At 40.3% G+C, this 16,566-nt stretch overlaps 1 protein-coding gene across 2 annotated transcripts in view; it reads left to right on the top strand.

The window, feature by feature from the left end:
• The window catches only part of arhgap4b (Rho GTPase activating protein 4b), a 31,827-nt gene extending 16,411 nt beyond the window's left edge, over positions 1 to 15,416 (top strand). The window contains exons 7-24 of one of the 2 annotated variants that reach the window (XM_042408788.1): positions 191 to 319; positions 585 to 806; positions 1,456 to 1,557; positions 1,658 to 1,843; positions 2,437 to 2,521; positions 2,693 to 2,720; positions 3,590 to 3,617; positions 4,680 to 4,740; positions 4,901 to 4,978; positions 6,859 to 6,987; positions 7,750 to 7,855; positions 7,976 to 8,203; positions 9,437 to 9,492; positions 9,850 to 10,021; positions 11,582 to 11,680; positions 11,914 to 12,021; positions 13,419 to 13,521; positions 13,979 to 15,416. In XM_042408788.1, coding sequence (XP_042264722.1) covers positions 191 to 319; positions 585 to 806; positions 1,456 to 1,557; positions 1,658 to 1,843; positions 2,437 to 2,521; positions 2,693 to 2,720; positions 3,590 to 3,617; positions 4,680 to 4,740; positions 4,901 to 4,978; positions 6,859 to 6,987; positions 7,750 to 7,855; positions 7,976 to 8,203; positions 9,437 to 9,492; positions 9,850 to 10,021; positions 11,582 to 11,680; positions 11,914 to 12,021; positions 13,419 to 13,521; positions 13,979 to 14,185 — 2,127 coding nt within the window. In that variant the 3' untranslated portion in view covers positions 14,186 to 15,416. Of the gene's footprint in view, positions 1 to 190; positions 320 to 584; positions 807 to 1,455; positions 1,558 to 1,657; positions 1,844 to 2,436; positions 2,522 to 2,692; positions 2,721 to 2,969; positions 3,067 to 3,589; positions 3,618 to 4,679; positions 4,741 to 4,900; positions 4,979 to 6,858; positions 6,988 to 7,749; positions 7,856 to 7,975; positions 8,204 to 9,436; positions 9,493 to 9,849; positions 10,022 to 11,581; positions 11,681 to 11,913; positions 12,022 to 13,418; positions 13,522 to 13,978 lie in introns of both variants that reach the window. The other variant, XM_042408787.1, reaches the window with a different exon arrangement.
• Positions 15,417 to 16,566: the final 1,150 nt, after the last annotated feature.

The following is a 16,566-nucleotide window of genomic DNA, read 5'->3' as shown; positions in this document are numbered from 1 at the left end:
GTTGTTTTAAATTCTATAAATGCATATCCCCTTTATGCATACATTTTTGAGTGAGATGGGGCAGGTTATGGTCATATAATATCATAATGTGTGTTATTTTATCAACACATACTTTTGGTGTTCTTATGAATGTTATCTTCTCATGTTTTGTGTGTGTGTGTGTGCGTGTGTGTGTGTGTGTGTTTCACAGAGGCAAGGCAGAGTGCAGGAGACCCAGTTGAAGTGTACCAAGGCTCGAAATGACTACCTGCTGAATCTAGCAGCAGCAAATGCAGCCATGAATAAGTACTACCTGCAGGACGTCAGCACTCTCATTGACGTAAGAAACGTGCAATTTGTGTTGCATGATTGTGTGTGTGTGTTTACGAGAGTTATTTTGAGAAACCTCTTTGTGACATATTTCCTGCTATTTTCTGAAGAAAAGCTGAGATATTTTGGGGTTGAAATAAGTTAGTAGAGCAGATATTTTTGATTTCTGAAGAACTTACTATCAAAAATCCCTTTTTTCCCTCTCCTGCTCTATAATTGCGTGCCTCCTTTCATCCATCTCCTCCTCTTTTCTCTGCCTCTCCCCCTCCTGGCAGTGCTGCGACCTGGGTTTCCATCTGTCTATGGAGAGGGTGATGAAGTGCTACCTGATCGGTAGGTGGCGCATCCAGAAGACAGAGGAGGCAGGGCTCAAGCAGCTGGAGACTGCTGTGACATCGCTGGACCAGGGTGGAGACAGAGATGCGTTGCTACAGCAGCACGACACAGCCTTCTGCCTTCCGTTCAGATTCAACTACCACCCGCATGAGGGAGACCAGGTAAAATCACGATACCTCTGCTCGAGGTGTATGGTTTCTGTGGGAATCAGATGAAACCCAAATATTGTTGTGTTTATTGCATGTCACAGGTATAGCCCCTATTGTTTAGTAGAAGAGTCTTGGATATGCAACAGAAATGCCATTTTGGTTTGTTGTGTACCTTCCATTCATCTGATCATTTCAAAGCTTGAGCCTACATTATGTAACACATTTTCTAGTTTGTTTAGTTTCTTTTCTATTTGAATTGATTGAAGATTATTATGCAGTTTTTAGTAATGTGACTAAATGGATATGTGATTCTAATTATTGAACTCTTAATTGTTTTTTTTATAGCTGCTACTTATGTCAGCTAATATTCTTAAAGCCCCAACATTCTGCACAACAGCACTGTTTCAGAGTTCCTGTCCTTTAACTAAATCCCCCTCCCCAAATAATTACTGTCCAATAACAGCTTAGCAGCTGTAACAAGGCCCAGCAGGCTTGTCAAGCTCTGGATCTCTCCACATGCTGAAGCATTGGTCGTGTGACTGTAATAACAGTGATACTCGCAATATAAAGAGTTTGGAATAGTGTCTTTTTTATCGCCTGTGGGAACCTGATGACCTCAGTGTTATATTGTATTATGCTGTATTTTATGTGTGTATTTCAGGTGTGTGAGGTTAGTGCGGAGAGCCAGGTGAGGTACGAGCTGGAGACCAGGTTCCAGCAGCTTCAGTCTCGACTCGCTGCTGTTACCTTGGAAACAGAGGAGGTTAGATAATTATTCAATGATCTATCTGTGTATCTGTCTAGCAGACTGTCTTCCTGTCTGTCAAAAAATGAACTGTAATCAATTTCTTTCCCTTACTCAGGTCAGTAAAACACTTAAAGCCACCCTCACAGCTCTGCTGGACACTATGTGTGACAGTGACTGTAACCCCTCCCCCGACGTGCCCAGCACCCTATCACATGAGCCCCCTGGAGGAAGCACCGCCCCCAAACTTACCCTTGCCAAGCGTCGAGCCAATCAGCAGGAGACAGAGACCTACTATTTTACAGTGAGTTACCAATTTTTCATAACAGTTTATGCATTTCTTTTTACTTTCACAAAGAATTTTAAAGTATAAACACAGTTGTCTTCAGTTGACCATGCAATACATTGAGTTTGCCTTGTAGATTACACTGCTCTTCTATTCCATTAGAGCTTTAATTTTCTGTGTTTGTACAGTATGACAATGAGTTTTTCACATCATTCAGTTTTAATAGATACTTTTTAGTTGGCTCTAGAGGATATTTAATGATGTATGTGCGTCTCAATGAGAAATGAAACATAGAAAGACAATTTCTATGTTTCATTTCATAGAAAGTGTTTTCTGTCAGACTAGCACAATTCCTTAAACACTTGGCTTCAGCAATATTGAAGGGAAATGTAATTTTGTTGGCAATGATACACTGATTGATTAATTTATTTACTTATGACTCTTTTGAGTGAGTGATGGCCTTTTACTGGACAAATGAAGTGTGTCAAATTTAAACATTGTTGTGATGATTGCATGGTTAGTTTTGAGAATTGTGATAGATTTTCAGAAAATGTGCTTATCAGTTGAGAAAAACTGTTAAACTAACTAATTGGTTATATTTTTTGCTGTAGAAAGTGAAGGAGTTCCTCACCAGCAGTTCTCTGACTTCCAAACTTCAAGCCAAACATGATCTTCTACAAGATGCCATACAGAAAGGTACTTTTATACTCAATGTTAGATCGTATCTGTGAAAGATGAGTGCAGTTTTACAGATGATGCCACTGGTAACTTTGACTATTGCAAAAGTTAAATAATGCTGCGCATTCTTTGCACCAGGTCCTTAACCAAACCTTACTATTTCACTTGTATTCTGTCTCTTTCTTCCAGCTGAGGCCGTAGACACTGACCCTTCCAGGTAAACAGTGTATTTACACAGCTGGGAATAAAGATAGTATGACTGATCATAGAGAAATGGAGAGAGGAGAGCAGAGGGGACAAGGGAGAAGGACTTAACGACGTCATTTTAGGCAATTTTCTGTTTACATATGACAAGATGATTTTTGAAGCGGGGCTAATGATAGCAATTAGAAAACATCATAAGATCTTGAGTATGAACATCCACATGTAAAATGGCATTATGCAGTTTATGCATTGTATTTCCCAGAATGCAATGTGCTCGGTCAGTACGTGTTCGGAGGTCCAGACCTGTTTCCCAATTCTGCCATACACTCTTCACCACAGACATAGTCTCCTACATACAGGTAACACTCATACACACGTACATGCATATGCATTTAAAAAACAGGATACCTCTGAAATACACCCATGTTTTTACCCCCTTTTTATTTGCCTGCTGCTCTGCACTGCTGTTCAACTCAATGGAGGAAATTATTTGGAAAATCCTGTTACAGATGCAGAAGAATGGGGGGGGGGGGGTTGTTGCAGCACATGCAAACACTCACAGTCCACCCCCCCAGTGTACTTAACTGCTGCTTTCATGTGTATGGTCATGCTTATGGCTTATTGCTGGCTTTCTCTCCTTTCAATCCATTCCCCCCTTTTATCTCTTCCTCTCTTGTGAAAGGGATTAAAATGCACTGGCCTCTTTGCTGCCTCCTCTCTCGACTCCTCTATTTAGTGTGTGTGTGTATGTGTGCGCGTGCGTGTGCTTATGTGCGCCTCTTCCCACTTCTTCTAAATCTTTATTGCCCTTACTTCGTACTCTCCCTTTTCTAATCTCCGCTTTTTCTCTGTCTCTACTCTGCTATGCTTGGGTTGGTGCAGAAGAAGAAGGAGAATGTCTCGGACACAGGTACCAAACCTCATCTGTGACTGCTTACAGTAAATGACCAGGGCAGCTATACTGAGGTCATTTCCTTTGCATTTTTTCTGGAATTTTTTGAGCTTTAGCAGCTGGGGAGCTAATTTACAATTAAAACTTAAACTTAGGAATAGTTTGATATTAGTGGAAATGCGCTTATTTGCTTTCTTGACAAGAGTTACATGAGATCGATACCACTTTCATGAAGCTAACATTACCGCCAACAGCCAGTTGGCTTAGCTTAGCATACTAGAAGTAGGAGGAATAGCTATAGACTATGTTCAAGGGTGACTAAAATTTGTTTGTTAAATCCCCATAAAACCACAATTTGTCATTTTTCATTTCTGTATTTGTACAGCTAACAGAGCCAGGCTAACTGTTTCCCCCTCTTCGTGTTGAACTAAGTTAACAGGCTGCTGTCTATAGCTTCATATTTAATGGACAGACCCTAACCCCATTTAGCTAAAGTAGCATATTAGAGGGCCCAAATTTAGCAATTGAGACCATAATGACTCGTTGGACGCTTTGTGTCAGTTGGATTCAGCATCTAGAGGCCATCAGTGGTATTGCACTTCAAGGTACTTCAAGCTGTGGTAGTTGCTTGGAACAAACATGAGAGCAATATTGATTTTCTCATCAAACCTAACTCTTGCCAAGAAAGTGAATGTGTTTCACTTTGAATGCCAAAGTATTCCTTTGAACATGGTGGATATGTTTTCATATCTTTTCTCCTTGAAAAAACTCCTCAATTTAAGCAGTATTTCAGGCTACAACAAGGGCATTAAACATTTTGCATCTTGCATCAACCCAAACACATATATAGCATTTAGTCACTTTATTACTTCGGGTTATTCCATAGCTATTTTAACCCATGCCTTCTGTTTATTCATTGTTTTCCTCACATTGTATTTTCCTTTGCACGTTTTTTCTTACTATTATGGCTGTTTTTTTCTATATCGTCCTAGCCTTTGTCTTCCTGTGAGTCTTTTTTTACTCTCTCCCTCGGTCTCTAACACTCCTTTCTCTCCTTCTCTAATCATCTCTCTTCTCTAGAGCTCTGGGCAGCAGATTCCTGTGGTGGTTGAAAGCTGCATCCGTTTCATAAACCTTCACGGTGAGTCAGTCTATATGATATAGCACTAAACCATGCTGAGGGAGCTTTGGACACTGAGAATGAGTAGGTGGAAGTATTTGTGTATGTGCATGCAGTCATGTGTATGGAACACCAGGCATCTATGAACATGTAAAATAATGTACGTGTGTGTGTCTTTCAGGTCTCCACCATGAAGGAATATTCAGAGTTCCCGGGTCGCAAAGGGAGGTTAACCTCATCAGAGATGCATTTGAGAGAGGCAAGTGTTTACCTCATCTAACAACAGTGTTTCTCCTGTAGAAAGGACTATCTAGGATCTATACTGGTCCAACCTTTTAGTTGTACCTTGGCCCTATTCTCCAACGAACATAATTAGGGGGTGGGAAGCCAGTGAGGGGTGCTGCACTACTGACTTGTACTTGCTGGTTTTTGTGTCTGCACAAATGGGGGTGGGAAATAGTGCAAAACTATGACTATGATACACTCTACACCCATGTGGAAAGACAGCAGCGGTCCCACAGGCCAACAGTGGAGTTAGTTGTAGAAAGGAATTTTCCATTTCAAATTTGGGAGGAAATGTTGGGGGTTAATGTCAAGCTGTGATAGGTAGTGTTCTGGAAAAGGCAAAAAAATGCCAGGATTTGAAAATAAAGCCCTGCTACTGCAACTCTCCCCCCTCTCCTCTTTGTCCTTAGCCCCTCCCACCAGACAAGCACAGGCATATGCATGCGCTTCACACGCACATGCAACACAACAGTATTTACTACTGCACTCACTCACACACACAACTTCCTCTCAAGGCACAGCAACCTTCAGTAAATAATAAATGGTAAACAGGACAGCCTCTCACCTGTTTGAGGTCCGCCACAAAAGCAATGAGAGTCCCATATCCTTGCTTGAATTTGAGTGATATTGCGTCTCTTTCATTGTCCGCCTCCAAAACCTCCTCAGTCATCAGTCTGTCAGAGAGCCGGACCTGGACCCACAGCTCCGAACCAAGTCCCAGAGCAAAAAGCAGCACCAGGGCACAGAGACGGCTCAGTATCTGACCATAAGCTGCAGTGATGCATTAAAATCTATCACTGATTTTCACTTCTGGGAGTTGAGTTAACTTCCACTGAAAGTCTCTCACTCTGTCGTTGTTGATAAGGTTATGTGCTGATCAGTTTCCCCTGCACTACAGGCAATAGTCCGCTGATCGCACGTTGCTTTTCATTCTGGTTTCTGTTGATATTCCTGTTTTCGTCTCTCCTTCTGCAATTCATGCAGTCCTGTCACTTCCTATCCGTCGGTATCCCACTGCTCATCTGGCCTCCAAACTTTCTGTGTTGTCTGTCCTTGTCATATCCCTGGTCATGTGCAAAGAATGCATGGGCAGAGTGCAAGCAGATAGGCAGGTAGGTAGGTTGACAGGCAGGCAGCCTGTCCAATCATTTCATTTGGCCTGGATGAAATGATTAGACAGACTTACTACAGGCCTGCAGCAGCTACAGATACTGGATTTTTTTCTTTTTAATTTTAGAGCATTTGATTTACTGATTGCTGTCAGGATGTACAGAGTATTTCAACAAATATAAGAAAAATGCCTCTAAAATACATTACCTACCCTAGCTTTAAATATAAAACTGAAAAGTAAGACTTCCATTAGCTATGTGGCCTGAGGTTTACATATATTGGACCAATGAAGCCAGACCCAATTAATGTAGGCCTCGCACAACTCTTTTAGAGAGGTTTAGGGTTAAAAGTAACATAACAAATAGTGAAACTAATTAGTTTTCACAGTGTGTAATAAGTAATTAATACCATTAAGGCTGCAATAACTGATTTTTTGGCCACTTATGGGTAGCGGAAACAAGCTGCGAACACAACATTGACATATAACCATATAAAGTTGATATGGTGAACGTGTTAGCATATTTACACATCCATCAGATATGGAGCAACAATAGCATTCATTTGAAGTTGTGTTTCTGGCCACCTAGCAAATGGAAGTCAAATACGTTATCTCTGGTATAGTCTATATTAATTCCTGAGGGAATCATCTATTAATATGTCTTGTTTCTGTGTGATAAAGTGTTTATAAGCCTGTGTTAGTACATTGGTACATTCATCTCAGTTGTCTGTTTTAATTTCCTGTAGGAGAGGATCCTCTGTCGGACAGTGAGTGTGACCTGGACTCTGTGGCTGGTGTGTTGAAGCTTTACTTCAGGGGCCTCGAGCCTCCTCTCTTCCCTTATGACAGCTACTCTCAGCTGCTGGAGTGTGTCCGTAAGAACCCCTTATATACTTCTATGTCTATGTGTAGTTCTCTTTTCAGATGTTGCTCATGAATTGGTTTCACTTGGGTTTTCAAGTCTGCTTTCAGGTACTTATTTAAATATCATTTGGTTTCTAGTTGCTTATTGCCCTTCAGTTAAGTTTCTGACCCCCTCATGTGCTGTAATGAGGATATTTTTGCATATGAATGAACATGCAGATTTTGATTCAACTTTTTGCAGCAGTAGCCTTACACAATGGCTGCACTCCCAATTCACTAATGCTTCACTCAAAGTAACTTATTTAAGAAATACATGTTTTGTTGATGCAAGGTGGTGCAACTTCTACACTGTCTACTGGTGTGTCTCACTGTCATGTTTGCTCTCTGTTGTTCTGTCTCTCACTGTCTCCTTGTTATTCCTGTAGGCGTATACCCAATTTCTTCTTTTCCAGTACAGAAACTCTGACTCACAATATTTGCACAGCTAACCAAGGTTGTAAACCTGCCTGTAGGTTGTTTACTCCCCATAAATATATATATTTCCTGTCAGAGGCCTAATAAATACTCAGCCACGTCACCTCAGTAGTTCAAGTACTTGTCACAACATTCCTTTGTGTGAGTCCAAGTCAGTGATGGAGAATTTGGGATGGTTTGTGCATTGGGCACAGTTTCAATTTGGAGAAACTATAACAGCACAAATAAAACTTGTTATATTAGTTGCTCCCCTTTAAGGTTTCATCTTGCTCTCTTTCTCTCCTTTCTCTCACTGTCAGAAATTGAGGGTGTGACTGAGAAAGCTGCCCAGATTAAAGCGATTGTCTCCACCTTCCCACGGCCTCTCCTCATCGTATTACGTTACCTTTTCGCATTCCTCAATCAGTAAGCTACAATATAAACCAATGTGGGATATTCATCACTTGTAATATCAGCTATAGTTATAAAATCTTACATCCATGCCAAAAATAACAATTGTGTGCATGTGTGTGTGTGTTTTCCCAGTGTGTCTCAGTATAGCGATGAGAACATGATGCAGCCCTACAACCTGGCCGTTTGCTTCGGTCCAAGCCTGCTGAGGGGGGTTGATTCTGATGACGCTGTTGCTAGGCAGCCACAGGTCAATGACCTTGTCAAAACTATGATCCTCCAACATGACACCATCTTCCCCAGCCAATCAGAATTGCCAGGCCCTGTCTATGAGAAGCACATGACTCTGGAGCAGGAGTACTGGTGAGAGATGAAACAATGATATAAATGTATTTATAAATGTATTTATATGAAAGTGCAGAGAGACAGGAAACAGGGGTAGAGAGAGGGGCAAAACATGCAACAAAGGTCTGCGGCCAGAATTGAACAACAGATGTTCAATTCAATTCAGTTCAATTTTATTTATATAGCGCCAAATCACAACAAAAAGTCATCTAAGGGCACTTTTTTCACATAGAGCAGGTCTAGACCGTACTCTTTAATTTACAGAGACCCAACAATTCCCCCATGAACAAGCACTTGGCGACAGCGGTAAGGAAAAACTCCCCTTTAACAGGTAGAAACCTCAAACAGAACCCGGCTCTTGGTGGGCGGCCATCTGCCTTGACCGGTTGGGTTGCAGTTAATGCTGTATGCATCTGAACCTAACATGGCTAACATGGCAACACATAAATGTGGTATTAGTTGTGGTGAAATGCTGTTAACTTCAATAATAAAATTGTTGCAAATATAAGCTTGAAAATTGTATAAAAAAGTAATGTAATATTTTTTCCTTTACCACTAATCAGTTTAGAAATTAGATTAAAACTTTAGTTTTTTTCAAACACTCTGTTGTAATTATTTACGTAACAATATTATTTATTGATGTGTTCAGTTATGTTTTTGACTTGTGTGATAACCTGGGGGGGGGGGGGGTTTGGCAGTTTTGGGGCTCCATACAAAAATGGTCTCGTTGCATTTGTTTAACATACATCTTCTTATTTATATTTAAATATAATGTCATCTACACTCTACACTTATTTCTGTCCTCACAAGACTTAGATTCTAAATAAATGAATGACTGGTAACAGCTCTACATTGCTCCAGAGATTTGTAGGTAATGTTAGAATTTAAGACAGTCTGAGATGGTTCCAAGTATGTAGAGCAGTTTCCCCTTAGCCCCCTTTTTCATGGCTCATCCTCTTGAAAGTGAATCTTAAGCCATGGCAAAGGCATTTCTGTGCAGCAAGCAATGCTTTCTGTAAAAACTGCTTAATACTATTAACCTGAGAGTATTTTCACTTATTTGGTCCCTTGTTTTCTGTAGGAAACTGAGGTTTTGAGGGTAATTTGAGTAACCTCAAAACAGTATGGAGTCTTAGTAAAATTGTATAAGCGAAGTGTGGCATTGCAAAAAGAAAGCCAGTCAGTTTGTGTGTCAAATAGAAGAGGAACTGTGCTTGAAAAACCGACTTCCATTTTTCTGCTTGTCTGCAGTGAACCAATCACGGAGGAGGGAGACGGAGAGACAGAGCATCTGCCCAGTGAGGACGGTGAGAACATACTTTGTAGCACACATACACCAGAGACAGACTTCCAATAGACATAGGCTATGTATCACTCACCATACTTCACATGAATGCACCACAAATACACACAATTACTGATATGAACATTAACGGAACCTTGCATTTACACTTTTTTGAATAACCCTTTTAAATTATGATTCTTAGCATATATGAATCTTTTGGATCAGATTAAACCTGAAGTGACAAGAGTCAGCAGTGTTTTTGTAGTTACTCTCACTGCCAGAAGGGGGAGACAAGTGTCCCGCACTCCAGATTTAATTAAAGATAATTAATTTGCTTGAGTTGATTGGAGCTGTGCTGTTTGTGTGCATGTGTGTACAGAGTGGGAGGCAGTGGCTATGTTCGACTACGTGGCGAGATCTCCGGCTGAGCTGTCATTCAAGCAGGGAGAGCTTCTTATCCTTCACAGCAAGGCCTCCTGTGATTGGTGGAGAGGCGAAGCGGGAGGGGTTAAGGGTCTCATTCCTCACAAGTACATCAATGTGCTGGAAGGGTGAGTGATGTTTCAGCTTCTATTGGCCATTCAGAACCATGGCCAAGATGAAATTCTCCTGATGATCTAAGTTTTAAAAGGACTGTTGAACACTGGCAGAATTTTATGTGTGTCTTGGTTCCCAGTGCTACCTGTATTTGCTTCCCAATTGAGTCAAATAAATTTTCTTCGGTGCCAAATTGCTTGCATTTGCCACCAGGGACAACACAGTGGAAGCTTAATCAGTTTTTCCCAAAGACTGGGAAGATTTGTTTGAAATAGCCCAGAACAGCAAGAAATATTAGCTTCCTTTTTTGTTTAGTAAAAATGTATCTCATATAAATATTTCACTTCATGTCATTTTCATGGCCACAAGACGAGAATAGGTGGAATGTTTTTAGGAACACCATGGTAACAAGGCCACATTTACAGTCAAGGAATAGTTTGGCATTTTGGGAAATATGCTTATTCGCTTTCTTGCAGAAAGTTAAATGACAAAATATGAGAGATTACTCTCAAATGTATGTTGAATATTTATATATATAATTATAATGTTAATTAGTGAGCTTTAGAGCTGCTGGTAGGTGGATTTTTTTTAACCTTTTGGACATTATCGGTTTCCCCTGCTTTTATTTTTTATGCCAATGGAAGCTAACTGTCTCCTGGCTGTAGCTTCATATTTAAAACACAAATGTGAGAATGTTAACAATCTTCTTATCTAACATACCGGTATAAGAGCAAATAAGCTTTATAATAATAATAAAACAATATTTAATGACTTTTCCTTTAAATGAACATGTTAGAAATGGTAATGGTAATGTTAAAAATAAGTGATAAAAATCATTCATTTCAAAATCACCTGTTAAAATGTGCAGTTTTGCCACAAGTAGGATCTCTGCCACGAAAGCTAACATTTGGCAACATGCTTTCACATGTGTCCAGGTTTACAGCAGTTACAAATAGCAGCTATCAGAACAAGTGATGGAAAAATAGATTTAAAAGAATGTTGCATCTTAGCTCTCTGCACAGTCTGAGACCAAACCAACAGCCAGCCCAGAAAAAGAGCTTGTATGGTGCCATTAAAAAAAAAATCACATTGAACATTCTGTTCTTATGTGTGTGAGTGTTTAACTACATATCTAACTCATACTGCCTTACACCATACCATTCCAGATAAGTAGTGTAAAGGATGTATAACCAGAGGGTGTAAATACTACACAATACAATATGATATAACACCACTAAAAGCTATGGACTGAAAAATTGCCATAAATTTGTATAACAACTACACAGTCTCAACAAAAATTGAACATTACAAATTTCACAAAGGTAGTATTTTTGTAGGGCGATTGCACTTGTATTATGCTGTCCATCGCCTGTAAGTCTCTGCATTATTTTGTTTGGTTTTAGAATAAATTCCATATAAAAAAAATTGGCTGCACTTAATTTCACTCCTTCTTCTGCTCCCTCCTACAATTATTTTGTCACTGAACCATTATCCCATATTTAAACTTGTACTGGTTGTTCTTTCTGTTGTGAAATATACGCTTAATATATCTTTCTCTTCTTCTCCTCCCTCAGGTCAGAGCGAGGGAAAAGAGAGGAAGGAGGAGGAGGAGGAGGAGGAGGCAGCACTGGAAATCTGACAGCAGAAGATCCACAGACGGAGAACACAACTCGGTATGCACACACACATGCACACACACACACACACACATACTAGAATGCACACTGCAGTATTTGAATGCATTCACACCAAGACACGTGTAGTAATAGATGTAGACAGAAAAATACACTCACAGACAAAAATACTCACTTCTACATTATTGCACACAGCTACATACACGTACAGACTCACACACATGAATGCACACAATGCACAAATTACAAAGTTTCTCTTTGTGTCTTGACAGGATGCGGGTGAACAGTGACAGTGCTTCGTTGCCAGGGAGACAGAGAGGAAGTGAGGGGAGCCCCAATCGAAAGCCACCAACCTCCCCCGCCACACGTCACCTGCCAGTGTAAGACAGGACACACATCTCAGACACAGCGCATATATCCATGTATTGCACACAGTATGAATATACTGTACACTCTGCTTAACTCATCACAATATGTAGAGGTTTATACCCTCTTGAGATATAGCACTAAACTCAAAGTGAAACATTCAGCATAACGGGAAAAACAGACACATGACATACAGTATTACCATTAACTTGCTTTAAAGCAGCTATAATCAATATTTCTATATTAACAATAAATCAAGTGCTCATGTTTGTGATAGAGACCCGACCCCACAACTCCTCTCACCTCTACGGTGCGTTTCAGCCTCTTTAAGCTCATTGTTTTGGTTTTATGGCCCATAACTTTACTGTTTTGGTTCACTCTCACTGCTTTCATTAGTTTTTTCAGCTGCAGCAGGAAGCTGTTTTCAGTGAAAAAGTTCAACAAACCCACTGTACACTACCTGCCCAGCAGCAAACAACAAACAGACACAGTTAGCAACAAGCTGGTGAACATAACAGAGCCTTTAGCAGCTAAAAGCCAGTCATTTCAGTCAAGAGTTGGTGGAGAGCAAAAACAAAGATAAATGGTAAATGGACGGCAATTATATAGTGGCTTTCTAGTATTATTCAGACCACTCAAAGCACTTTACAATACTTGCCACCATTCACCCATTTTCACACACAGACACACACACACACACACACACACACACACACACACACACACACACACACACACACACACATAGACCCACACACACACACACATTCATACACTGATGGCAGAGGCTGCCATGCAAGTTGCCAACCTGCTCATCAGGAGAGTAAATATCAGACTTACATTCATCAGGTGGACACAAAAACAACTCCCAGTGAATGCTAATGTTGCTCCATAACTGCTGGATGTGTTTTAGGCAACAACATTTCTAACATTAGCCATATGAACTTTTAAAGGTGATAATATGTCAGTCTTGTGCTCACAGCTTGTTTCTGCTGCCCCCAAGTGGCCAAAAAAAGCAGTTATTGCAAGTTTAAAATTAACATGTCAATGGTAATCGCATATACCATTAATACTACACATACCAGCTAATTAAAGGCACCATTTCAAACAGTTCTGTACACAGCATCAACAGGATGGTGGTGGTGTTGACAAGTGCCAATTTGGTTCTTAAGGGGAGTTAAAGAGAGCCTAGCCTGCATTTAACTTTGATCTCTACTATGAGAACAACATATTGTCAAATTCCCAAACCTATATAGCCTTTAATGAGTCAAATGTAAAGCCTTTGTAGCCAAAACTATAACAGTGTTCGGATCAGATTTGACGATCAGAAATCAGCATTTATCTATATGTTGAAGTGAGCTCTCCACTTGCTGTTCTGTCTTGTCTCTGTTACCTTTTACCTGTGTTTCAGGTCTCAGGAGCGAAGACACACTTTGGACACTGTGAGACAGGGTGGCTTCAGACCCACTGACAGACCTCCATTTGGTCAGGCAGAAAGATCAACGGTGGACAAGGTTAGTAATTCATCCTCATGTCACAACATAGATATGACACCTGCAAAGCCCTCAGCTAATTCTCTAGGCCCACTTAATCTGAATTCAGTAGACAGATAAACAGACATCAAAGGATGCTAGCAACACATTTAGGTTGTGTAACATGTTTAGGTTCTGTGCCAAAAACAAATATAATTTGTGTTCTAGATAAATTCTGCGGAATACAACCAACAACATAGACCGATGGAAAAAACACTACCAGGTTTTACTTAGTAAACCTGCTTCTCGGAACAGGCCCCTAATTTTGTATATGATGTCAACTTGCAAACTAACTGTTGTATCTGATTAATCACCTTTGAGATGAACTTTGATGACCTTTCTTAAGTAGAGCAGCTGTACACTGTAAATTTTGATGTTTCCCACATACATATCTCTCCCTGTCCCTTGCTGTTTGACTCTCATCCTCTCGCTCTCTTAGGAGATGATCAGTCGTCAGATGAACTCGGTGTTCAAGGAGCTCCTGTCTCGCCAGCCTCCCATGCAGCCGTCTGCCCTCCCCACCGCTGCTGCCCCTGCTCCCTCTTCTTCCTCCTCCTCCTCTTCCTCCCTTCCTCAAGCTGCCCCTGCTGCCAAAAAAGTAGGATTCGGCATCAGAGGACGGGCCCTTTTCAGACCAGTGGACTAAGATAGAGGAGAGGATGACTGAAATTATTGATTTATTGTTTGACAATGAAGAATATGCTGATGCCTATCATGCATTTGGTGATCTTAGTTTATTTTTATGACACGTGTATAATATTTGCGTCTCTGCCATCTCATAGTGCCACTAGTCTTGGTGCCGTATTACAGTATGTCTAGTGTATCTGTTTTCCAGCTGGTTTTGGTCACTTTTATGTTCTGGTCTGTTTTTGTTCTCCAGGCTTTTGCAAATTTTGGAGAATCAGGGATGTGACATCACCAGTGATCTCACCAGACGGACCTTTAAAAGTGGTTGCCATTATACTTACATCAACAGCAAAAGACTTAAGCTGCCCCCTAGTGGCAGGTCTGAGATCAGTTCGTCCTCATAATGTTTATTTTAAAAAAGTAGACTGATCTGGGACCTGTGTCTAGGAGTGCCTTCACGCATTTTACTCCTCACATTTATTTCACTTGAAAAGACCTGATAGGTCTGAACCCTGCATATTGCGTTTAAAAAAGAATAATGTGATCTGGGCAGATGTTACCTGGGAGAACTGTACGCAGTGAGGTCAATATTTTATAGCAGCATGCAGTGTTAGCACACACACAGACACACACAGATGGAAAACACATTCCCCTTCATATGTGATACATGGCCTGGTGCACAGGCCAAAACTCAGGGCTTTTGCAGAGTTAGAGACATGCTAACTCAGGTTTGGCTTCGAAGGAATAAGTAAGAGTTTCTCACTCAGGGCCTTGGTTGACTTGCTTTTCAACTGGAAACTGTGCCCTAGCCTCAAGAGCCAAAACGGCCCCCATATCAGAGAGGATTCAGTGATGTCCTCTGGTTTTAAACTGTGAACGCAACAGCAACATTTTGGAGCCACAATCAAAATTCTTGTCTCATTCATCCACACATTCTGGCCCCCTTGACAATATCTAGCACCATCCACAGGTCCCATTCAGATGTGTTTGAGGATTTTTGCAGTGAGGTGTACAATGTTAATTACTTTGACTCCAAAAGCATTTGAACTGTTTTTACATATATGGCATCTCCCTTCTGTCGTGTTTCAGTATTGGAAACATAGAAGTAGAATTTTTCAATTGAATCTGCTTCTATGATTAAAGCACCCTGTTATTCTGGATCACTGTTTGATGATGTCACTAAATTTACTGTGTCAAATTGTATATGTGGTACCAAAATATGAATACAATAAAGATGATAAAGTGATGAATGATTGCGAGGTTGTCAGTATTTTTAAATAGTAAAAAATACCGTATTCCAGGGGTGGATCTAGCTTTCCAGCTCCTAAAACTGTTAATGTAAAATAATGCCACGTTCAGTCACCACTATGTCCCTAAGCTGCCTAAAGCACTGAAACAAGTAACAAATAGGCACGGTACTGCACCAACCTTGCACAGTCAAATTCAGTCACAGTGAAGTCAGAGCTTCCATGTGTAAAATTAAACTCAGTAACAAATGTAACTACTGTCTGCTAAATTCTTCAGTAATAATGACATTTTCTTTACCATAACGTTAGCCACTATTTGAGTTGCCTGCTACAACAGAGCTGGTGCATTCTTAATTTTTTCAAGTAATTGGTCCAAATCATTAGATGTGATTTAGAACAGCCTGTGCAATTTTCTGAGTCATGGTGATCAGTGCTGTGCTGCTGCAGCATTAAACAAGTGTTGCATTATGTATGAATTTGTAACATTAACATCCATCTGATAATCTGAGCACATGAGACCCCACCTAAACAGGCTGCATCATTGACTGTCAGCCTGGGCGTATTTCAGTCATAAAGTAAATATAAATTAACAATTATTTATTTATTTGATTGTTTGTAACATATTAACCGTGTTCTCCTATAATATAAATCGGATTTTAACAAGAGATCTTTTCACATGTTACCTGCAGGTAAGGGCAGAGATGATGGATTGGCCTTTTGAAAGAAAATGAAAAGGAAAGGCATAAGTGCAGCTAATTTTTTAAAAATGCCAATGACTGGGCATGAGGAAGAAAAGGTGAGACAAGAAGCAGAGACAAAGGATGACAAACTTACACATTGAAGAGATCAGAAAATGAGAGAAAGAAAAGGAGATGAAGAAGAACTAGATGTGATGGATGAAGGACCAAGCAAAAAAGATTAGAAAGAGATAGAAACTGATGGCAAGAGAAATGAAGACAAGGAGATAGATGACCTGATGCCTGTCCAGTCAAGCATATTTCTCTCTGATCATATTAAATTCCATGGCAGTAAATTACCATTTCACTCAATAAAATAACATGTTTTAGTTATGGGCTTTTTCCTGTTGTCATTTACATGAAACAGTAGTATGTATTTTTATGTGTGGACCCCCACCCTCCACCCTCCCATACCA

This window comes from Thunnus maccoyii, chromosome 4, assembly GCF_910596095.1.
Source record: "Thunnus maccoyii chromosome 4, fThuMac1.1, whole genome shotgun sequence".
Classification (NCBI taxonomy): Eukaryota; Metazoa; Chordata; class Actinopteri; order Scombriformes; family Scombridae; genus Thunnus; species Thunnus maccoyii.
The sequence above is the reverse complement of the archived record's forward strand: the minus strand, read 5'-3'. Positions and strand labels throughout refer to the sequence as shown.